At 38.8% G+C, this 25,232-nt stretch overlaps 1 protein-coding gene across 1 annotated transcript in view; it reads left to right on the forward strand.

The window, feature by feature from the left end:
* PGGT1B (protein geranylgeranyltransferase type I subunit beta) overlaps positions 1-25,232 on the forward strand; it is a 46,939-nt gene that overhangs the window by 15,059 nt on the left and 6,648 nt on the right. Inside the window, 4 exon segments of the mRNA XM_068423920.1 lie at positions 119-186; positions 15,888-16,039; positions 18,694-18,826; positions 23,888-23,933. Of these exon segments, the coding sequence (XP_068280021.1) occupies positions 119-186; positions 15,888-16,039; positions 18,694-18,826; positions 23,888-23,933 (399 nt within the window).

The raw sequence follows: 25,232 nt of genomic DNA on the forward strand, positions 1-25,232 counted from the left end.
GTAATACTGTGAAAAGTGTTTCACTAACAGGTCTTGATATTGACTAGAGAATTATGATTTATAATGAGTGTTTCAGTAAAGCAAGTTAGTTGAGTCTTTATTTTTTTGTCTTTTCCAGGATCAAACTTGAATCGCTGTGGATTCAGAGGCTCTTCATATTTAGGGATGCAATTCAATCCCTCCAAGGTCAGTTAAGTGTGTGTGTGTGAAATATTTTCAATTAGGCAATAAAGAATCTTGTGTCTTTTATAATATTAACTGCATAATTACAAAATATCTGGAAGGCAGGAATTTTTGCACTGTTAATACACTGAAATGTTTGCAGACCTTTTAAGAAACATGCATAAGAAACATACTAAAATGGTACTGCTTAAGTTTCCAGGGCAGTGCAGAAATTGATGTAAAAATCGTGGCTTTTCTGAGTGTACTCTCCCTCTTCTCTGTTACTGAAGTAGCAAAACTTCTCTAACTTAAGAGCTATCATGTGGTAGAGAAGGGCAGAATAGCTCCATATTAAGTGGTGCAGCACATGCTGTTCTTCAGTATTCCTCTTCCTGTGATGAAACATGCGTATATGATTGCACCTGGTATCCACTCAAACATAGGCAAGTCTTTGCTCATCCCAGTTTGGTGAAAGAGGGGATGCTTTGAAGCCCATGGAACTGAGGTTCAAGAGAGTTAAATCTGTGTACACACAAAGAAAGTGCCCTTAATACAAGAGAGACAGGAGGTTAGCAGAGGCTGCTAAAGATCGTACAGAAGGTCTGATACAGTTGGAAGAGGGAAGTAGAGGCCAGTGTGCAGAAAGGACTGTGAAAGAGGTACAGTAGTTTTATCCTGTGTTTGAGAGTGAAGAGTCAAATCTCACTAAAGAGTGGATGAAAAATCTGGAAGAGCACTAAATTATGACCAGTATTTGATTTTTGTAGTGGACAGATAGCAAGATTTGAAATATAATGAATGAAAGAATCTTGGAATCTGAAATTGAAAGCAAGGATGGACATCTCATACACTAATGACTGTAGTTGAGTGTAAAAATGCTTGAACTAACTTGAGTATGAAGGGAATGCAGCAGCCTGTTTTGGCCTTATTTTTATTTACTCTTAACAGCATAACTTTATGCTTCTGAATAACTTGAGAGAATGTTAATCTACATTGGAGTAATAACTGCATATGCCTCTTCACATAGCAAGTCAGCCAAGTACTCATAGCAGTAATATTCAGAGGTTGTGCTTTCTAACAAGGGTAAAATAATTGCAAAGAGGGTTTTTTACATCTCTACTGTGGGTGCTACAGCAGCATGTGACAGGCAAGGTAATTTGTCTCTTGGTTTGTGTTGGTATTTATCGTGTTCTACACTACAGATGGTGTCTGCAGTGAGCTTGAACTGTAGTAGCAAGATGAATTAATCATCTGTTTTAATTGGAATTAACCTCAGTGGCAATCCAACCACCCACTGAGCTTGAAGGAAAAAGGGATGCTTCTGCTTAAAACCTAAACCAGTTTGGCATCTGTAGTGGTGGGATACTTTGTTAAAAATTAAAGACAAAATAGTAGACAATAATTTCAGTATAGTTGTATAAGAAAAAGACTGGGTTTACTCAGAAGGAAGATGGTTGTCTTTGATAACAGTCACCTAAAGAAGCTGAGGTTGTCATGCTATTATTGTGGCATAACAGCATTATAAAATGAATAAAGACATACTTTTACCAAACTGAGATAAGAAAAATGTATCAGTCTTGTTTCCTCAAAGGTTTGGGTCACTGCCATGTAGTGGAGTACGTTAAATAAGTGCATGCTTTTGGGAACCTTTCTAAATCCTCCCCAGTGTATAAAGAGTGAGTTCTGGATATAGTCCTGAGATCTTGTAAAGGCCCCTGAAGACAAAAAGTCTGTAAGATCAGCAAAGCATCATTATCCCTTCCCAGCGCTGTCTGGTGTTTTAATTTAGTTGTCAGCTTCCAATAGTACATGCTTCATGTGCTACATATGCTCATACTTAAATACTCTCTTTTCAGGAAGTGTGTTGCAGCCCATTGGTGTCTCATAATGTGTCAGCCAGTCTGCAGAAGGGACAAGGGGGTGGAATCATGTTACCTGTGGAAATTAGCTACAAGGTCATTATCTCTAGAAAACTGTTGCAGATGGATATGCTTTTTATTCAAGCATTGCAATACTTTTTTCATTGCATCTGCATGAGAGGGATCAGATCTGCTTGATTTATTGGCATACGAAGTTTTTAAAGTATTTCCAGCACCGTTGCCCAAAAATATTCTGAAATAACTCAGAAGAAGAAAGACTTGGAAATCCACTGCGATGACTTTGAATTATGTTTCAGGTCATGTCATTTTTCTTTATGCATCATTTTAAAATGTTCTATTAAATCTGTGTCTTGAAAAATAATTTTTGAAGAAGCCTGTAAGTGTTTTGGATTTGCATTGGCAGTTACTATTTATTGCATACCACTAGAGTGATTTCATTCTTGAACTTGGAGAAGGTGCCTTACTGGAGGTAGCCAAATCTCTTCTGTCAGTACGGACCCTTCAAAATAGTAGAAAAAAGCAAGGAATATGTTAAAATTTCCAGCTTTACTAACTGTTAGCAAGATAGCTCATTTGGTTTTGGTTTGGGGTTTGTTTTTTTTAATGTGTTACCTGTTCAGTGTTTGATGGTGGGGTCTGTGCAGCTCTTTGGGATGGTAGCAAAAGTGAAGGAAAACTATATGCACTTCACCAACTCGCCACACACAGCCTTAACAAGCCCTAACTGTAAATGAAGGCTTAGTGCTGCTTCTATCACTGTATTTAAACATGAATCATTTAAAATTAGATAATTATTTTCTGAAATGGTTCCAGGTTCTGTAGTCTCTCTGATTTGGTGTTATTGGAGTTTAAACTAGCTTTTTAATTTAGAGGTGAACAGTCTCCTCAGAGTTTCAGATGGGCCTAGGTCTTTTCAATCTCTTTAAAGTGTTATAAGTCAGTTTTAGCAGCTAGATTGAAAGCCAATACCTGGAACTTTTATGGAAGATTATGGTAAATAACATATGCTTTCACTTGGGAAAAAAAGATCTGTTTTGTGTTCCCAACACAACATTGTATTTTCTAAAGGCTCAAACAATCCATGTTTGTAACACTGATGCCAGGTATGAGAAGGAAGTTTTTTTGAAAGTGAGACCCTGTCCGTGTAGAAATATGTGTAGTAGCATTCTTTATTAGTGTTTGGAGAGATCTTGCCCATGCTTGCGCAACAGAGAGGGTTTCTTAGTCCTCTCTGCAGTGGTCAGCAGGAATTGTTGGTGACCATAAATTATGTTTAAATAGCTGTTCTGGATAATGTGGTAGGGAATATTATCACGTCACTGAACCACATTTGAAAGTTTGAAAGCTTCTCCTCACCTTGCATCTTTAAGTGTTAATTCTTTTGAGGAAGGCTCAGATTGTGGAGACCATGATGGTAACGCCCATAGAGCAGAACTGTTTTACTCTGTTGCTAAGATCCAAGTTATTGTCTTTCCTGTGTGACCTACAAACTGTAATTATTGACACAAAAAAAATCGGAGATCTCCAAACCCCCTTGCTTTCTAACTTTCCTCACCGAAGTGGGAAGCTAGGTGCGGCTGGGTAAGGAGTCCGAAAGAAAACTCAGTAACACCAGAGTGTGTTATTAAGCAGGCATTCTTTATTGCAGCGCTGGGCAGCACTGGGGATTATCCACCATGAGTGCTCCGCCGATTTTGCAGATTTTCAGAGATTATATACCATAAAGTTATACATAGTCATAAGATTCCCAATAACTCATTTGCATAGTCATGAGATTTCCTGGAACTCATTAATATATGTAAATGTCCGTTCTGCATGCGCAGTCGTTTTCTCTGGTGGTCGTCAGGGGTCTTCAGATGAAGGCTTATAGTCTTCCTCGCTGTGTTCGCTAACTGACCCCTGCTTCTGCGCAAACTCAGTCCAGGGATCACGTAGGTCACGTAGGCTGTGTCCTTCAAGGCAGCTGTTGCAACTCCCTTATCTTTAGGTTTCTGTGCCTCTGTTTTCCCAAGGCCAAGTTGTCTGAAGTGAAATACAGCCATCCTAATTAGAAACTATCTTTTCAAGGCCCAGTTGTCTGAAGTGAGATATACCCATCTAAATTTAAAAAAGGCTCCCTTTGTTTATTTATATAACTAGGTTAGTCGAATGTCTAAGGTATTTACAACATCCTCTTTGTTCTTGGGGCCCTCAACCGTTTCATTCCCCCCTTTACTTGTTACTTGTAAATTCTTTTACAAAGGTTCCAAGTTTTCGTATTTCATTACCTTAGGTAGGATCCAAATTTTCATAGCTAATTTCTTCAACCTATACCATAAAAGGCAATTGAAAGCTATTAGTACAATGACAAACACTAACAATATCAGAGGTGGTGTCAAAAACAAAACCACAATATAATCATTAACAGTCTCAAGTTAACTTTACGGATGTGGGTTCTGTGAGCTGGGATTTCCATGGTCCTTCGGGTGCCTTCTTGATTCTCAAGTAGCGGATCCAGGCAGTGTGCTTCTCAAGCCTGACCGCTGTGTAGGTCATGAGCAAAACTTGAAAAGGGTTGCTCCATTTCTATTCGAGAGGGTTACCTGAAATATTTTTAACATAAACCCAATTCCCAGGTTTAAACAAACGCACTGGTGGCTATAAACCATTCATAGGTTTCCTTTAAACTGGTCAGCAAAGTATATGGGTTTTCCACTATTGGATACAAACCTTTAACTATCTGATTTATTGTTCACAAATCCTGCACCCGTCGATAAGTTTTGCCAGCAGGTTTTTTAACAGGTAAAATAGGTGTGTGTTATACTCTAAAGAGCATTCAATCAATAATCCAAATCTCATGGCATCCTTGTCAGGGTCCGAGTCAGATTCTGGGCTCTGAGAAGGTTCTTTGTGATCCCAGAGAGCGACATTAAGGCATAAACAAGGTCAGATGTTGCCACTCAAACCACTTTGTTGAATGAGACGGCAGAGAGAAAACGAAGCGATAGGAAAGGTAGGAAGTGAGAAGAGAAGACTAAGCAGAAGAGCAGAGAGAGCAGCAGGGTTAGTCACCACCACAGATCCAGCGGTGTGCTGTCGGTCCTCGTTCGTCTCCGATCGCTGTCTTCGGGATCCCGTGGTGGTGGGAGAAGGAAAGGATAATAAAGTAGGAAAAGAGCATTTGAACTTCCTAAAATGTAAGCAATCAACAAATTCAAACAATTTGTACAACAATGGCTTCGGTTGGTGTATTCAATGCCACCCGGTGATTAGGTAGGTCAGACAGAAATAAATTCAAACAAAATTAGTCTTTAGACCTTATTGCTTTTTCAAACAGAAAGTTGTAGGCAAACATATTATTTATCTTTCTCATGAAAGTTAGTATTGAATAATGTGGCAGCCCTCCTAGGAAATTTGTATTTTAACAATAAAGAAAACTTAAAATATTGTTCCACCCAACAAACAAAACAAGACAGGCTTATGTAGCACATGGACAGCTTTGTCCACCACCTTGATATGTACATAGTAATTATCTTAACAATATCTTAACAATCTAAAGAGCAACGATTCAAAGAGAACAGAAACTTAACAATATCTCAACAATTGAAAGAGAATAAAAACTTATCTCAGGCCATGTTGAAGGTTTATGGCTCTGGGGGATCAAAAGAAGGAGGTGATTGTCCACAATTGCAAACACAAGGCCAATGACAATTACAGGATAAATCATAATCATAAAAAGACAGAAGATTAAGTATTCCAATAATGATTAAAGTAATAATTAAAAGGAAGAGTGCGACCAGAATCATAATTGCAGCTCCTGGTGCCAGCCACATTCTGTCCTTGTTAATTCTTACGATTCGTTTGGCTATTCACAGATGAGTTTGCCGCCTGCGTCGCGATCGGGAAACTGGTGGTCACGCTGCCCTGGTCTGCTGGAGTTGGGGTCTGCATACACAGTAGGGAAATAGATTTCCACACCCCCAACCCAATAAGGAATGTTCCAGCACCTTCTCCTGGAAGGGCTGGAAGGCGCATGTGTGGTTTGGTGGAAAAATCTGTGCAATGAGATCTAACAGATATATTCTTTAGATATGTCTTTTATGTCTAGCAATGTTACTTTGATCACCAAGGATACTTGCAAGTATAGGACACTGACAATCAGGAGGATCTGTATTTTATTAATGTAATACTCTGTTGACCTTTTACCAACTTATATAGATCCACATCATTTATTCACTTCCACACATTCTGATTTCTTTCAGCTTATGTATTCATTTCACTCAAAGCTATCAACTTGTAGTGCATTTCTTGGTTGGTTTAGCAACACAACAGACAAAACAAAAAAAAAAAAAAAAACAATTTGGTAAGGTAGTTGATGTTTTTCATAGTATTGGAGACTAAAGCTTCAATATTCACCATTACTAGAAAGTTCAATAATTCCTTGTTTTGATGACAAACTAAAAATTGTCCATAAAGCAGAAGGGTCCTCACAATTATGATGATTCTGCCAATAGTTACAAAGATCCTCTTTTCTTTCAAATAACTGTTTATGTAAGATGCAGTTATAGCCTGCTTTGGTTGTCTGCTTTTTGGGCCACCCCGAGACCAATTTCTCTAGCCTGTCTGTGGGTAACCCATCCATGAGATCCCTAGGGACACCTTTCTGACGCCCCAGAGACCATAAGATGTTTCACCTATTTGGTATGTTTCTCCCACCAGGAGATCTAGGGGGAGGGAACCCTGTGCAGCTGCCGGGGGATTTTATCTCAGTACGCCACAAGCCCTTTGATTCCGATCTCGCCGACGAGGTGTTAACTGGGCCATATTTTTGCCCACAGTTAATCAATTCCTGAACTATTTCCCCCACGTCCCCACCTTTTTCCCCTGGGTATAGCGATCTGGGGTTACAGCTCCGGTTAAAGCAGCTGTCACCCGTGCACTCTGAAGAAAGAAAAAAAATCGGCAATAGGTTTTCCAATACACAAACGGTTTCACTACAAAACCCCAGTCCATAAGCAATCTTCCACAGAAATCCTAATGCACAAACAGGTTTCACACAAGATCCTAGTTATCAAGCAATTTTCCACACAGAATTCGGATGCACAAGTTACACAATCCAGGCACACAAGCCACAAAGTTCTGATGAAGTTCTGGTCTACAAACACAACAAGCAGGGGGGGTAATCGTCTCAGGGAGGTGGCACGTAAATCTTCACAAGGCTCTGGTTAAACAGGGATTTTCATCACACAACCCCCACCCCAATTGTCCCTGAGAGGCACACACAGAAAACCGAACTCCACACACAAGAACTCCCATCCCTTACATCCCTGAGAGGTGAACACATAATACAGACACGCGATACAGATCAGACCTATCCGGGGTACACAGGAGAAACGAGGCAAAGTTAAAACAGATTAGAAGCACAAGCCAAAGTTAAAGCAGGCGAAGGGCGCAAGCTGAAGTTTAAAGCGGGCTGGAGGGCGACACTGTCGCTTTGAGGGATCCTGCCGAGTACGCAAGTCCTCTATAACACTTTTCACTCCTCGCCTATCTTCCAGTTTCAGGGGATATTGTTTTATCCTAACAGGCCGTGTTCTCTCGTTAAGTTTAACAACAAACCATTCTGCATTTTTAGCTTTTCCAGGCATTCCTGAGGCCCACACTCCTGGATATACCTGGTCCTTTATTTCGTGTATAATTTCTTCTTCCCTAATTTGGGGTTCAGTGAGAGCCAAACAAAATTTCAATGTGATTCTTTTCTGGTATTTTAACTCAATTTCTCCATTTTTAAATTTTATCTCAGCATTCAATTGTTCTAATAAATCTCTTCGCAAAAGTGGTCTAGGAGCATCAGGCAGGTAGAGAAATTTATTAATTCCTACACTTTACCCAATTTTGAATTCTAATGGTTTCAAAAGAAAGCTTTCTCAACCTGCCCAACTGCTTCCACAATGTTAACATTTTGTTTGCTTGTTGACAATAAGGTCTGATTCAATACTGAAAATGTGGCACCTGTATCTACTAGAAATTCTACAGTTTTTCTCCTTTCCGTAGCTGCATTTTTACCAAGGGTTCTGCTAGGGAAGAATCTCCTCATTCCAGTCAGTCAGCTCCTGTGTCAGTAACCATTACCGATTTCAGTTTGAGACAATCCTTTTTCCAGTGCCCCATCTGTTTACAATACACACACTGATCTTTTCGGGAGGGGTGTATTTCCCCTCGGTGGGGCACTTGCACTTCGTCTCACAGCGTTAGTGTTATTTCCCGGTAAGTTCCAGAGGGTCTCTGGCCCCCCGCGGTGCGCAGAGCAGCCGCTGCAGCACCGGCAGCCGCTGCGCCCTCGCTCTCCCCCTCCGAATCTCCCCACTCCGATACGCCTGCCATGCAGTCTCCAGCAACCTCTCTAAATCTCTCGCAGCCATTCCTTGCACTTTCTGTAGCTTTCTCCTAATATCATCTGCCGATTGTCCCAAAAACAGAGATCCACTGTTCCCGGCAGAATTCCAGCCAGAATCAGAGCCTGCACCTGGGTTCTGACCGCTTTCACAAACACCACATCCAACATTGCATCCACATCCTCCCAGTCAGGATCCTGGGTTTTCACAATTAGTTCAAATCCTTTAGCAACCTTTTCAGGATCATCCCGATAATTCCCCGCAGCATCTCCTTCTCTATCCCCTCCTCTAATCTTTCATTCTCTGCACCAACCTTTAAACACTTTTGTACAATGCTACAAGCCAAGCAACATCCTTTTAACCTCCCATTTTTCTTTTTTTTTTTTCCCCTTTTTTTTCCCTTTTTTTTTCTTTTTTTTTTTTTCCTATCACCAGGACCATAGGGTCCTGGGGTGCTAAATTAATTCCACATTCCTTTTGTCAGTCTGGGTGATTCCACAGAGTAAAGAACATATCTGCATAACCCACTTCATCCCATTTTCTTTCCCCTCTTAAAAATAACATAAGTTGTAACAAAGCATTGTAATCTAAAGTTCCATTAACAAGCCATTTTTCTCCATCATATAACTTGTGTAAAGGCCACCACTGATTGCAATATTTTATCAGAGTCTTACGACTCGCACTTCCTCCAGGTGGTCCCCAATATCTTTCCAGCGAGCCAAAACGCAGCCCAAAGGGCTCTTTTTCAAAACTCCACCCTGTTTGTTTCCCATTTAAAATTTATAAAACACAAAGACAGGGACTGGGGCCTGAACACTTACACACACACACACACACACACACACAGTATTTCAGGTTCCCACATTTATCAATCACTTTGTCCTTCTCCGGCTGTTTCCCTCGCAGGATAACAGAACCGCGGATCCAGACTCTGCACTCGCTTCATACATATTTGTACGTCTCACTCACACAATCACACAAATTCAGATAGATACAAAGTCAAGTTACAATAAACAAATTTTTCCTCTGAACATTCACTCGCCCCCCCGCCAAACCTCGGGGAGACCAACAAAGGTACAGAGATTACAAAGTTAACAACAGCAGCTGCTACTCCCCAGATGACAAATGTCGACATAGGTTATTCAAAGATGTTCAGATACGCGTATACCAAACACATACGTATTACTACGCATATGTAAACCAAATGCCACCCGGCGGGGTTCTCACGAACCACGACTTATGAGCAGCCCCAAATACAAATGCACAAACAAACGATCGCACTAACCAGAAGATTAATACGAATCGTACATGCAAATGTCAAAACCAAATACAAATGCACAAACAAACGACTGCATTAACCGGATGATTAATACAAATCGTACATGCAAATGTATGCCACCCGGCGGGGTTCTCACGAACCGCGACTTATGAGTAGCTCCAAATGACCGGTCCCCAAAACAGAAACAAAACCAAAACAAAACAAAACAAACAAACAGAAAGAATGCCTTTTCTTACCAGTGGTCCTTGTCTGTCCCTGCACGGATCGGCTGAATCGGAGAGTCCCTCCAGAGAAGTCTCTGGGGCCGGCCAAGGGAGTCTCCGACCCAGGGGTCCTGCAGCCGGACAGAGAGTCTCCTGGCTGGCTCGCCAAAACTGACACAAAAAAAATCGGAGATCTCCAAACCCCCTTGCTTTCTAACTTTCCTCACCGAAGTGGGAAGCTAGGTGCGGCTGGGTAAGGAGTCCGAAAGAAAACTCAGTAACACCGGAGTGTGTTATTAAGCAGGCATTCTTTATTGCAGCGCTGGGCAGCACTGGGATTATCCGCCATGAGTGCTCCGCCGATTTTGCAGATTTTCAGAGATTATATACCATAAAGTTATACATAGTCATAAGATTCCCAATAACTCATTTACATAGTCATGAGATTTCCTGGAACTCATTAATATATGTAAATGTCCGTTCTGCATGCGCAGTCGTTTCCTCTGGTGGTCGTCAGGGGTCTTCAGATGAAGGCTTATAGTCTTCCTCGCTGTGTTCGCTAACTGACCCCTGCTTCTGCGCAAACTCAGTCCAGGGATCACGTAGGTCACGTAGGCTGTGTCCTTCAAGGCAGCTGTTGCAACTCCCTTATCTTTAGGTTTCTGTGCCTCTGTTTTCCCAAGGCCCAGTTGTCTGAAGTGAGATATACCCATCTAAATTAAAAAAAGGCTCCCTTTGTTTATTTATATAACTAGGTTAGTCGAATGTCTAAGGTATTTACAACATCCTCTTTGTTCTTGGGGCCCTCAACCGTTTCATTATCACAAAAGGTGGAGTATATAGAGAGAACAGGACCTGGCCGTGTCCCCATTGTTGTCTTCTCAGAGTATGTCTGCACTGGTGTATTCGTTCAGACCAGTAGAGAGCACTTTATAAGAGCAGTTTAATGTGGCTGCTCCAAAAGAGCAAGACACACAAGCTGGGCTTCTTTTAAATGAAACAGCACCAGAAGATGCACTCCAAATTAACTTCTCCGTTAGTGGGCTGTTAGTCCATGGAGCCAGACTACAGCTGGCAAGAATTGTGAAATGCATATAGTGTGGGCACCAGTACCGCAGCACCTACTGTTCTGCCCTCCAGACACAGTCCTGTTGCCTTACAGCAGTAAGGTTATGTCACGTAGACATAACCTTACCGGATTAAGTGTATTTCTTCTGGTTGTTTAGTCTAAGTGTTTAACAATCCATCCACACTTTAACAGCTTTCTTCTTGCTAGTTTTTTGAGATGTAACTTCTGCCATTCTTAAAATAATGTCAGTCTGTTTATCCCCGTGTCCTTGGCCTGTGAAGCTCCCAGTTTGAGGTGGTGGCAGCAGTGGATTTTTTGTGCTTAGGCTCACAGTTTGCTTAGTCGCTGCTGTTGCTTTAGTCTGCAGTATTTATGAGGTGGAAATAGTTATATTTCACTACAAGTAGGCTTTGTTCATAATACAGAACTTAAAAGGGAACTTCTTTTTACCAAGCTTGAAGATGTCAATTAAAAATAAGGTGGTTTGACTATGGTGTCTTTGATACATTTGGGACAAATTTCTACACAATGTCTGAATTACTTTGTCCTTCATGGCAGAGGCAGTCTGGCAACACTTCCTCCCAGCCATGCACATTTTAGAGGTATTAGCAATTATCTTTTGAAACCTTTTGAGAGTTACTGCAATCTTTTGCATTTAGAGAAGCCATTCCTTTCCTACTTCGTGATATCGAATTGTCACAGGGCCAGTTTCTACAGATTTTATGGATTCTCAGTTTTATGCAAAAAAATACTGTTTTCTTGGGTGTTTTTTTGTTTTGTGTTTTTTTGTTTTTTTGGGTTTTTTTCTGTCTGAAATGTCCGGTTATTCTGATTGTTGTCCCCTCAAAGACATCATGTTACTTGGCCTCAGGTGTTTTGTTGCATTAGTGTGTGAAGTGTGTATTAGTGCGTGTAGGTACAACATAAAATTTGGGTAGTGATGTCACAATGAGCTTGAAATAATTACGTGGAACCTAGAAGATAAAGTGAATTCCAGTACACTTAAAATTTGAACAATTACGGTTAGCGTAAAGAATATATTATTCTTCTATTACTCTTCTGGTGAATAAGTATATCTGTTTGGTTTTTGTTTTTTTTTTAAAACCACATGTGGTGAACAAAGATCTGTTAGGCTCTCAAAAGCTTCCAAAATCCTACAGTAATTACACATATGAAACATCATGTTGGCCTCTGTGAGTATGCCTTGTAGTAATTCCTATATAATCTCATATTTGATTCCGATCCTTCTGTGTTTAATTTAATTTTATTGAAATATTGGCCATATTTGCTGGGATTTTTGGCCCTAAACCAAATGTTCTCAGGACATTGGCTGTATACCAGTATGTTGGGACCTCTGTCATTTCCACTGGCTTTTTTAGTAATCACATATCAAGATATCTAGTAGTATGCCAACTTATTGTTGGCATATTACATATTATGTAATTACTTGCCACATGATAATCCTGTGATAGGAGAAAACTATTAGTAGTAAAGGTAGTTGTGTGCCCTATGAAAAGTTGTTTTTGAACGCTGAGACTGTCTCCCTGATTCCCCACATAAGGATGTTTCAAAATCATGTATCCTAGCAGTCTTTTCTGCATTACTTGAACCTAAATACTTGTTTGATGTCCAAGGACAGAAGCAGATGGCAGTATTAATTTAGCTGTGAACTTCACGATTGTATGTACAGGCAGCAGACACTATTGTTTGCTTTGTATGCATCATGCAAGTATAGTTTGTGTTCTTTATTAATAAACTACCAGACTTGCAGAATTTTATACAGCTCTGGTGTTGCTGAAAGCCTGTATTTGGAAAAGCAGTGTGCTACCACTACATGTTGAAATGTTTGCATGGAAAAGGAAGTACAGATAGAATTTGTACATTGTTCAAGTACTGTAGTGATTGATACAATTTGTTTGAGGGGAGGATGGTAGTATTTAGTTTCATGAGCATACAGTATATGTCCTTATAACACTTCATCTGCAGCCTGTTTTTTAGTGCAGCGAGTAATAGTGTAACAGAAATACTAAAATACAGAATTCACTAAAAAATAAGGGCCCACTTATTTAAACATGTTTGTAGGCTACCAAAGCTTTACAGACAATATGGAATTAGCACATCTATAGAAAAGTATAATTAAAAAAAAAATCTTGTTAAGCAGGAATTTTCAGTTACTTTATGTAGACACTGTGAAAAATTGTCACTTGAAGGAGAATGTTGTTTGAGAATTACAGGTGCCTTAGAAAATTTCTTGAATATTCAAGCACGTTTGTAGTAGCTAGAACATTTGGGTAGAATTTTCATAAATACAGTTTTAAAAAGCAAGTGTGAATGTCCTTAGAGTAAACCTTCCTTGCTTAGTGAATGTCATCTTCCTCTGGAAATAATATTTTCAGATGGAAGGTTGAAATCTTTCACTGTGTCAATTACTCTTCAGTTATTCCTGATGTCAGTATTGATTTGGAGATGAACTACCTATAAAAGTGTGAACAGTTAACATTGATTTAGCATTTTCAGTGTATTTGTGTGAAATGAGCAGAGGCATCTTCTGCACTTCCCCTTCTCCAGGTTATTCTAAGTAGGAAGAAATCAAGTGTTCCCCTCATTCTGATTTGACTTCAATTATATACATGTTTGTCAACTTCATTTTCTTTGTAGTTGCTGGGACATTTTTTAAGCAGTTAGTCCTAGTATTGGAGAACCTTTACAGATATTTTTCATCAGCTAGTGTGTGTCTTGTATTTCATTTGACAGAATATGTGAGAAGTTTAGCTACAGAGCTGGGACACTGAGAATCCTTCCAGGGCAAGAGCTGATTCAAAGTTGGCTTTTTAAAGTAGAGACTTGCTTTGCTTAAAAGTAAATTAATCAATTACATTAAACTGAATACTTCCCTATGTGTCTGGATTTTTGGAGCGGAATTTTACATTTGAAGTAAGTTGATGCATCACAATGGTTAAGCTGCTTATAATAAAATTTTTAAGGGGAAGGTATTCTGAAAAGAAGGGTTTTGGTTCTGCTAGATTTTAAATCCCTAAAATTGGTATGAAAGGCCAAGTTGTTCCTTCTGGGATTAGAGCCTGTCATCCAGTCAAGTTAGAAAAACATGTTTCATGACTGCAGTAGATTTTGTCAGCTGTTTGAGGGCACAGCTGTCCTCCATCTGTGGGGTGCCCCATGGGGAAGTCTGTTTGGGACTAGTGCACCTCTCCTACAAGGAAAGGCTGAGAGAGCTGGGACTGTTCTGCCTGGAGAAGAGAAGGCTCAGGGGGATCCCACCAATGTATGTAAATACCTGAAGGGAGGGTGGAAAGAGGACAGAGCCAGACTCTTTTCAGTGGTGCCCAGTGACAGGACCAGAGGCCATGCGCACACCCTGAAACACAGGAGGTTCCTCCTGAACATCAGGAAACACTTTGTGAGGGTGACCAGGCACTGGCATAGATTGCTCAGAGACGTGGTAGGGTCTCCATCCTTAGAGATACTCAAATGCCACCTGGACATGGTCCTGGGCACCCAGCTCTAGGTGACCCCGCTTGAGCAGGGAGTTGGACCAGGTGACATACAGAGGTCCCTGCCAGCCTTCACCACTCTGTGATTGTGTGTGTGTGACTGGGGAATGTGCAGGGCAGGAGACAGTGATGAGGTCATTGACAGCTCAGGGGTAGGAGTGGGAGCTACTGAGATTTATGTCACCTTCTCAGCAGAGTCCAGGGCTGGAAATGAGGGAGAGGAGGTGCAGCTCTCAGCGCTCGGTCCCTTGTTCCCCATCTTTGTTGCATAGCTAGAGCTTTTTCAGTGCTGCTCCAGCCTCTTTCACCTTGTTTTCTGCCTCCCTTTCCCAGCTGTGTCTGATTTCCTAGTGTGAGAACAGTCCCTTGCTGTTTAGTGGGTAATAGGTATTTTTCTCCCAGTTTCTTATTAGAAGCAAAGCTTTTTGACTTTGGAAATAAGCATGACTTGCCTGAAAAATACCAATTACACGTAACAATCTCAAATTTGGTTTTACACTGTTTTTTGCACGTGTTTTTAGGATGAATTGCAAAATTAAAATGGCAGCTGACTAGGCAATAATGCAAATAAAATGTGATTTGAAAACCTGCTTGTCTCTACCATTCAGTATTGAAATAGCTTGTATTCTGTTTAAAACAATTGTCTTCCAATTGCTCCAAGTTGAACCATCCTAAGTATCCAAAGTCATCTTGTTACATGAGGTTTCTGTTTTCATGAGGTGGAACAGTCCAGGATATGCCTATAAAATACCAGAAGGAAAAATAATAATTTTAGCACAGCTATATCAATCCCCTGCCCATTATTGTGACCTGTACATGTGGCTAATCAGCACTTAACTCTCATTTTAGTTTCTCAGTTGACATTATTTGCTACATAAATACTTTGTTTAAGCTCTGATTATTGTTTTAGAATAGAGATGAAAGTAGATGAGAGGCTAATTTGGTTTTGCTTCAGTTGACAGATTACTAACAATCCCTCACACTGCGTTCTACTTGTAGATCGTTAGATTGTAAAATCTTTGTTGAAGGGTCCTCCAGAGGTTTGGCTGTTTAACAGTGCTTATCCAGCTGCCAGGAAGCTAATGCCCAGTGGTGTGTCAGGATAAACTTAGGTACAGTTGAGCACATCCCATCTCTTTGCATAACTCTTGCATAAATATCACTCTTGGCAAAGTTCTTTTCCAAAGCTTCCTACTGACCAACTGTTTACCAGGATAGCAGAGCTGTGCAGTAGCTTAGGTTGATTAGAAAACCTGAGTTGCTGAGTGGAATGCCTTTAGTTCAACCATAACGAGTAAAGGGAAAACAACTTTGTTTACATCTTAATTTTTTTTTAAATTAATACTTGCCTGTAATATAAGGTCTTATGATGTTTCGGTATTTTTATTTTTTCCCATTTTTTTTCTAGGGTCCGGGTGTATCTCATCCCTATGATAGTGGGCACATAGCAATGACTTACACAGGTCTGTCATGTCTGGTTATTCTTGGAGATGATTTAAGTCGAGTAAATAAAGATGCTGTACTGGCAGGACTGAGAGCTCTCCAGCTGGAGGATGGAAGGTAAAAGACATTTTATATTCTACAACTCTCTGGAAGGTTAATAGAAAACCCAGATGTGGAATCAAACATAAGAAACATGTTTTATGAAAGTAGCTATAAAATCCTTTCTATGAGAAAATATTTCTGTGGGTAATCAGTATCAGTCATAGAACACATACCAGTTTACAGGACTAAACAGCAGTTTGTGTGTAGATTTGCTTTCGTAGTGGAGAATGACGGTATTTGCTTACAACTGTAGATACTTATTACTGAAAAGTTAATGGCTTGGTTTATGTCTTGAGGATAGTAGTTTTTCTGCTCTGTCCTTCAGATAAGTGAGGTTTTCTGTGTTTATATTCTGTTTTTTGCAGGGCCCTGGAACACTACTATGATGGTTTGCTCTGCTTTGTGCGAGCATGGGCTTTATTTAGTTTTGAGAGATTCAAGATATCAATATAGGAGATGAATTAGGCTATATATTACTTGTAATAGTATAATACTACTAAACTTCATTGTGAGATCTGTCCTTTTTGCATGCATTTTTTAATAGATGGTGGTATATATCCCTTGATCTACTTCTATTAGTGGGTTTTTTGTTTTTTTTAATACAGGCTGAAGCAGGTAGCTAATGAAAACTTGTGCTAGTGCACGTGATCTGTCTATGTTGTTAAATTTTACTGAATGTCATTTTTGAAAGAGTACTTTTAAGAAAAGCAGAATTTTAGAAATGTGGTTCCTGAAGGAATTATTTTTCACTTCACAATGAAATTGCTATCACCTTTTGTGAATTAAGAAAGCTTTTGTTTTCAGAATGTTCAGAATGTAAGTGGTGAATATGAACTATATGATGTACAGTTTTCTGTTATTTATAACAGCAGACTGACTTTAATGGGCCAAGCCCTAATGTGTGTATACAGACACATATACATGTATTTGTTGATCTGCTGTAGTTTGCAGTTTCTTCAAGCGTGTAGAGGTCCCTGTTCCATTGCTCCAAGCATTCCTATTATATGTCAGACCATGTTTTTTTTAAAGTATATCCAAAAGGAGGGAGTTGCTTCTAACCCACTAGCATGTTGAAGTGGGTACTTGTTATCTTGCCTGGTTACAGTAATAAGCTACATGCAGTTAACCTCTTCTGATAGTTAACCAGACTGATAGCTCTTAACACATGATCCTGTGTTTTGTGTTCACTGTTGAACAGTGCCAGCTAGCCCTTACAGGGAAAGGAGACTGCTTTGCACTGGTATAGAATTGTTACTTTGGCAGGAGTTAGTTTCTAGTGTGACAGACATTTTCATACCTCTGAAAACCAAAGGGGGAGGATGTGCAAGGGACAGAACTTGAGCTAACGTCTTGTCCAGATGGAAACAGCAAGTGAGCTCAGTGAGGGAAAGACACATTTTTCTGGTGTTAACCTAGTATAAGTATGGTAGTATTAGTAATAAAAGACAGATGTGAAAAAACAAAAACTAAAATAATAATAAAAAAAAAGAAATTATATTGTCTCTTTTTACATTATGAATAAATGTGTGTATTTTAATTTCTACCTTACCTTAGCTGAATGTTATTTGAAGTATCTGGGTAACATACAATGCGGTTGTCACCTGCAGATGGGACGAGATTGTAAACCACAGTACTGGCACGTGTTAAGAAGTGTCTTGGTTTCTGAGAATGCCCTGTGCCATATCCAGAGATCAGTGGAATTCGTACCTATCTGAGCTGCAGAGAGCAGGGCCTGGCACTATGGGGGTTTGGAGAGATGAAAGTATCTCCCAGTAAATGTTGGAGGCTTTTCTATGCAAGAAGATAATGAGGTACATACTTGAATTGCAGGGTCAAAGAAGGAGTATCATGGTAGTGATAGTCGTGCTTAAAAGACTGTCTTTAAATTCAGAAGTACCTTTTTTTTCCTTTTTTTTTTTTTAGAAGAGATTTGTCAGGAAGGCTTATCAAAATATTCTGTTGTCCTGGCTTCTTGCAAATGGTTAAGTCATCAAAATATACTAACTCGCTCTTTGAACCAAATGGAGGCTTGCAGGCAGCAGATCACAGCATCCATCTTCATTTTAAGGGTCTCTGAGAGAGCACAGGATTGTATCTAGATAACCCAGATACAACTTCAAAATGTTTGTAGAGTTTGGAAAGATTGTAGCCATAAGAAATCAAGAACTGGATTGAAGGTAATTTTCACCATTTGTATTAGAAATGGGAGTAATAACAATTACATTTATACATACATGGGAAACTGATCCTGAAATGGCACTGAGGAAAGAAAACCTTGTGAGCACTTAAGTTTTCTAGGAAGGCAAAGAATTCTGCCCAGACCAGTAAATGTTAAAATGGTAACTCATACATCAGTATGTACTGTGATAGGTGAAAGACTGTAAGCATTGACATCTCTGAATAAATAAAAACCAGTGTCATTACATTTCTGGAAATACAAGTCACCCAGGCCCCTAAGTGTTAATAGTTCTGTTCATTTTGCCTGGCTTAGTTAGAATCACATTTTCTAAAAAGAAAATCTAGCATAGTTTTGGGTCATATTTATGTGAATACTATAAATAGAAGTAACTAACTTTTGAAGGAAAAATAACGCAGTTCCTTGAACTGCTTTTCATATTTTCTGACATAACTGGCTATACAGTTTATAATGACAGAAACGTTTCTTTCAGTTTCTGTGCAGTGCTGGAAGGAAGTGAGAATGATATGAGGTTTGTGTACTGTGCTTCCTGCATCTGCTACATGCTCGATAACTGGTCAGGCATGGATATGAAAAAAGCAATAGACTACATCAGAAGAAGTATGGTGAGTATTTGCAAAGTGCTATTTCTTACTGTATTTTAAAGTTACTAGCTTTATTTATTAACTACGACTGAAAATCTCTCTGTCCAAATTGAAATATTATGGTAACGGTTTTCTTTTCTGTTCCTACTTTAGCAAGTTGAAAGTGAAAAAGTATATTTTTTTTTTGCATTTGTATTTTCATTGTAATGTGTGTACTAGCAAGATAATTTTATTTGGTGTGTTTGTTCACTGCAAATTAAATCTGCTCTTTTTTCTTTAAAACTCAATTTAAAATTGAAAACAAGTTTTTGAAAACTAGGGCCTGATGTTTATAATTTGGAAAAAGAGCATAATTAAAGTACTGCATCAATAAAATTCTCACATTTCAATGAGCTGTAGTCTTGCTTTTTAAATGATATGTAGAATCAAAGGAAAAACTAATTATTGACATCAGTTCAAGCTTAGTAAGTGTTTGCAGTCATTCACTTCATTATTTATTTATTAGATATTTGGAATGAAGGAAAATATTAGTATCTACACATTATTTTCTGTATCTGTGCAAGCTGTCTTCCTGTTTGGTTGGAGCAAAAGCATTTTCAGTTTTTTTCGTGATGTTTTCATTACTTTAATTGAGTTTCACTTTCCAAGTTTAAAATAAATGTTTTTCAAAGAAGCTGAGGAAGCTTGAAAACTACAGTTCCCTGAATGTGAGTGAGGTTTCCAGGGTGAGAATAACCCTGCTGAATCCTCTCTATCGGTTTTACCCAGGAGCAATGATTTATCCATTCTCCTTCTGCAGTCTGAGGGAGCAGCCAAGTCTGGTTGCTCACTTTTCACTGATAAGGTCAGGAGGGTTCTTCCTCCTCTGATCCTTGCTGGACCTCTGTGTTTACTTTAATCAGATAGCTTAGCAGAGATACAATAGGAGAATCAAATATTAAGAAAGACTAGAGAACAAAACCAAAGAGGAAAATCCTCATCTTATTGTTCTATACATCACATCAACTGTTAGTTAGCATTTTGGACACCTGACTGCAGTTTTGGTGTAAAGGATATGGTGGAAATAGGAAGGGTACAAAGAAAGTTGAGTTGAATTGTCAGAGGTATGAACCAGCTTGTGTAAAAGGAGCATTTAATGTACTAGGACTCTTCATTCTGGAAATGAGATGATTAAGTGGAGTGTGACAGAGGTATGTAAAGTAGTAAGTAGCACTGAAAAGATGAAGTGAGCAGGGAGCAATTATTTCTTTCTAAGACAAGAACTAGAGAGTATCATATGAGACCATTGGTAGAGCAGGTAAGAGGAGATTTTTTGAAAGTTTGGAGCTTTGAAATGGCACTGGAGATTTACTGTCTACAGTGATCTTGAACCAAATGTATAATTTGCTTCTAGAGACTTAGCATTAATCCTTGTACCTGCAAATTCCAGTTGTTATGTTCCTACTGGGAAAACTGACAACACTTAAAAAAAAATGAAGCCTGAATGGAACAAGACCTCTTGGAAGTGCTTGTGGTAATACTTAGTTGACCAGTGAAGTAAAACTGGAGTCTGGGCATGGTTGAAGTCCAGAAGACACTGTGGCTCATCACGAAGACTCTTGTCTTTTCCTGGCTAGCTCAGAGACTAACTTAAAGAGATACTTTAAGCAGTGTTCTGTAGGCAGCAGTCATCTTATCATGTGCTAACATGTAACGAGACGCTATATTTTGGCCAGGTTTACTGTGAATTACTGTGATGGACTATACACTGTGTTCAGTAGGATTTATTTTTTAAAAGCATTGGTATACTGTTAATTCACTGTAGAGTTGTTACGCACATGTACACTACTTTTGTCTGGGTTTTCTGGGTGTGCACTGTTTGGTCAAACCAGTATTTCAGTGCACTAACTCGGTTGCAAAGTGTCTGGCACTTCTAGAAAAACACACAAAGTCCTTGAATCCTGCTTGGTCACATTGTAGAGTTTAAGATGTGTCTGAAGAAGTCTCAAACATTTGGGGATTAGCCCTTTGCGAAAATCATTTCACAGTGGTGGTTATTCCTTCCTCTCATTCATCTCTTTCCACGACACTCCTGGAGATGTATTCCAATTCAGTTACATATCACAGGAACCAAGTATTTCTTAAAGTGTATTTCTTAAATAAATACAATGAATGTGAAACGTGGCATCCAAGAATGTTAGCTTGAATTCTCCTGTTAAGATTTTGTAGATGGTGTGAAAAATAACCTATATATATTACAATTCAAAGTAAATTCTATTTGAGATTATTTCATTTGTTATTCCTTGTGTAACTATACAGTGAATATTGCTGTAGACCTTCTTGTAAATGCTTATTCCTGTTTTGCTACAGTGTTACCTCGTCCTGGTACTTCCATTAATTATAAAACAAAAGAGATTGCATTGCTGAGTAGTAAACTGCTGTGACAGAAAGGTGTGGTCGTTTTACAATCACATGTCATCATTTGCACATAGATGAAGCAAGTGGTAGTTCACAGACTTTTTTCAGTTATTCAAACTGGCATGCATGTGAAGTGGGACTAATCTGGCTGGAGAGTAACATGACTGGTTAAACACTAATCTTTGTAATAAAGTTCTGGATTTTTTAGCTTATTCTTTGGAATTTATTATTTCTAGTGATGCAGTGTAAGTATTGTGACAGAATTCAGTACAGCTGAAGGAGGGAGGGACTTTGGGTAGTTAGGCATGTTAAGAACAGCAGAAGACTAACATGAAACAATGGTGTTGCTTTATTCTGAAAAGTAACTATGTTAAAAAGAATTGAATCTTCATACAGAATGGATAGCCCTTTTGTTATCACTTGACTAAAAAGTTTTTATACAATACTGATCACAATAATTCTGGATCAGTTTTATTGTCTGTAAAACAGTCAGGTTCCAATCACACCATTTTTATCAGCACAGGTTGATTTTTGGCTTTCACATTCAAAAGGCAGATATATCACTAATCAAAAAACAAAAGACAAAAAGATGCTGAAATTTTGAATTACTTCCACAGACTCTAAAATACTGCTTTTTGCAACATTACTTGGTTTATGACAGTTTAAGTGGAGATATTCCAAGAAGCTTTAAGTATAGCATCTACTTTTTCTAGTATAGTAAGAGTTCTCTTGAAATGCAGGTGTATGAGTCTGTTGATGTAATTAAGCTGGTTTTGAAACTTTTAGACTGTGAAGCAAAGGTTGTACCCAACTGGATTTACACATTTCCTGGGGATAGTATTTAATTATGCAGTTTTCCTGTTGCAGTAACCCATAGCCTCTTTTGCATGTAATTTCCTGGGTCTTTTCAAAAGGACAAAGAAACAAAAATATTTCCCTAGTTCTTTAATGCACACAAGTCCCCAAAGAGCAGCTGCTGTTTGTCAATAAATAGGCACCAGTCAGCCAAAGGTCAGGTATTTTCTATTAAAATTTCAAGCTAATTGTACAGCCCAACATAGTACACTGTGTCTGGGATGCACACTTAACAGCTTTTCTCCAGAGCTAATTACTTTGTCATACATAAAGCAAACCACCTCCTCTTACTGTTTGTAGAGTTAATTAGCTTTGCCAGCATATCTTTGCTAATCAGCTTGCCTTTGCTTAGCAATTAATGGGTCTGTGGAGTATGGCAGCACATTTGCATTGCATTCTCAAAAGGTAGTGCGAAGAGTTTACACTGTGTTTTAACATTCAGATGTTCATAGGGCTTACTTAAAATTGACTGGTTCAAACTTTAGAAGGTCAGGCTGCAGCTTGAAGTGTATGTGTCAGATGTTAGTTGTCTTAGTTGCTTCAACTTGCAGCAACAACTCGAAAACTGAGGAATACAGTTTTAATGTAGCTTCTGTGTCTGCTTCTGTTTCCTTTTTTCTTCTCAATGTCAGCTTTAAAAACAGATCTACAAAATAATCCTTAGGTCATTCCTAAAGACATGCTAGCTCCTGTAGCCATTCTTTGGTTAGGACTATGGGAGTTATTAATGGTCTGTTAAGGTGTCCTGTATCTACTAGCACTATGACTAGTGCTGAGATGACTATGAGAAATTCATAGTCAGCACCTGGGGGAGGGTGGGGGGCAGAGGGGGTGTTAAAATTGCTTTCTAACTGTCTGATCAGATATTGAACCAATCATTAATTGAGCAGTTAATATACAAGATGTAGGACCTGTGTAATTCAACTTCAAAAGTTAAATTTCTTTTTTGTTCCTACTAAAGTTTGGTTTGTCCAGTGATAATTTATTAAGTATTCTATGAACTCTTGTAAAATAAAACATTTTCCATTTTATGAATAACTTGCTATGATCCTGTGATCTCTTGTTTCTTATCACGCAAAATGAGTTAATGAAATTTTAGGGAAGAGAGACTGTTATTCCTACATACACAATATCATCTGCTCCTAGATTGCTCCTAACAGACCTGTACTATTATGATATCCTTGGTGCTTTGAAGTTATTTTTTGGCATTGTTAAGGTATTTTTTAACAGTAACACTTTAGAGGGCAGGTTAAGTTTAGTCCAATACTATGCTTTATTATGTTGTTGCTTCTGGTTTCCTCCCCCCCTTAATTTTTTTAAAGCCTGATGTTCTTGCTCCTTACTAAAGCATTTCTTGTACTTGAGTATTGTATACATAGTAGTACCTTGCATTTTGCCTTTTTGTATGTTAACCAGCTTTTGGGTTAGAGATGGCTTTAATTTATCCATTTAACTTTGTTTGGAATTACATGTCCATTTTCTCTTTTTATAAAGACAAAAAATGTTTGTGTTTTTTTTCTTTTTCTCTAATGGTTAGCTGCATCACATGCTTTTCCTTTTTGGCAAAGACATGTTTACCCATTTTCAGACTTATAACTTATTTCACAACTACAATGAATTCCACAAGTCATAAAAGCTGCCTGTACTGAAACAAGGCTGATTTGTTAACTGTTTTGTGCCAAGAGCTTTTTGAGGTGTAGGTTCAGAATTTAATCAGGTTAAATGGTGGTTATGGTCTGATGATAATTTCGCTAGTAAACTGGGAAATTGCAACGTCTGTGAAAGTGATGTGGTTCTAAAGTAACTGGTTTGTGCGGTTTTTTTCTTCAGTCTTATGATAACGGCCTGGCACAGGGAGCTGGACTGGAATCTCATGGTAAGAATGTTAAAATGCTCTCTGCCTATTTTTAAGACTGGGATTGAAAATGCTGTAAAAGGTGCAGGGTATGTCATGCCTTTCCTTCTTTTCTGATTTTAAGGAAGTGGGATGAGGAGGAGCAAATCCAAAACATGCCTCAGAATATCATCTGTCTTCTTGCCTTAGTTCCAGCTTAATATCAGACCAGCTGGGCTCTTGTTATATGAACTCCATTAATCGTACCTCATGAATGTTTTGTTGAAAGGTGTTGGCTGTAGTTCTCATCTCTTGCTGACAGAGCAAACTTTTTCCACGTGTACCATTGCTACTCTGTGGATTTATCTGCAAGAGGTTTTGTGCAATGCACCTGATAATCTCCAATTTCAGCAGCTATTAGTAAAACCTAGAAACATTTCCTCTCATAGATTACAGCATCCATTGGGGGCTCAAATCTTGAAGCAGCAGTTAATTTTTGTAAACAGTTGGTAGCTGTGAAGATAGGAATTTCCAAGAGACTGGTATTTTAAGCAAAATGTTTCTATGCCATGAACTAGTGGTCTGCTTGTGACAGAGAACCATTGACTCCTGTGTGACTGAGACTAAATCTATCAAATGTTTGCTAGCTTTATCCTTAGTATTCAGCTTTGATAGGATTCCATCTGTTTTCTTCCTGCAGGATGGATAAAGTTGAAAAACTTAAATTATACCTCTACGTATTTTAAAAATTAGTTAACTAAATTACTGTAGAATGCTATTGATAACAGCGTTACTTCAGCGTTCTTCTCCTGATGCATTTCAGCATCAGAATGAAAATAACCTTAGAGGTGCTGGTATCTTCTAGCACCAGCATAGTGTAAGGAGCTTTGGGCCCCAAGTATTCTATCAAGAGCTCGCTTATGGTCTTTTTCAGGCTGTAATTTTATCACATCAGGTAATAGACTCAGAATGAGTTTTGATGGGCTTTAAAAAGTGATGACCATGATACACAGACAAAGAACATTTCTAATTCCAAATTTTATAGTACAGTTTCCTTGACAACAAAAAATTCCTTAGAAGTATAATTTGTGTATCTTAAAACTGTGAGAGTCCAGCAGTCTTTTCATAGTATTAACCATGCCTTTTTTTTTTTCCTTAATTTTTTTTGGCTTCTGCTCATCAGACACTTCTGTTTATATGCGCTGAGAGATTGTGTCTGAGACTGCCTTCAGCATCTCTGCTTCAATCTGATTGCTGGCTTTCCAATAGCTGTCTTTTTTAAGTTACATGTGAAGAAATGTTGTCTGTTCCATTGCAGTTTACTTATTTCTGGACTGCTGT

Source organism: Nyctibius grandis, chromosome Z (assembly GCF_013368605.1).
Source record: "Nyctibius grandis isolate bNycGra1 chromosome Z, bNycGra1.pri, whole genome shotgun sequence".
Lineage (NCBI taxonomy): Eukaryota > Metazoa > Chordata > Aves > Nyctibiiformes > Nyctibiidae > Nyctibius > Nyctibius grandis.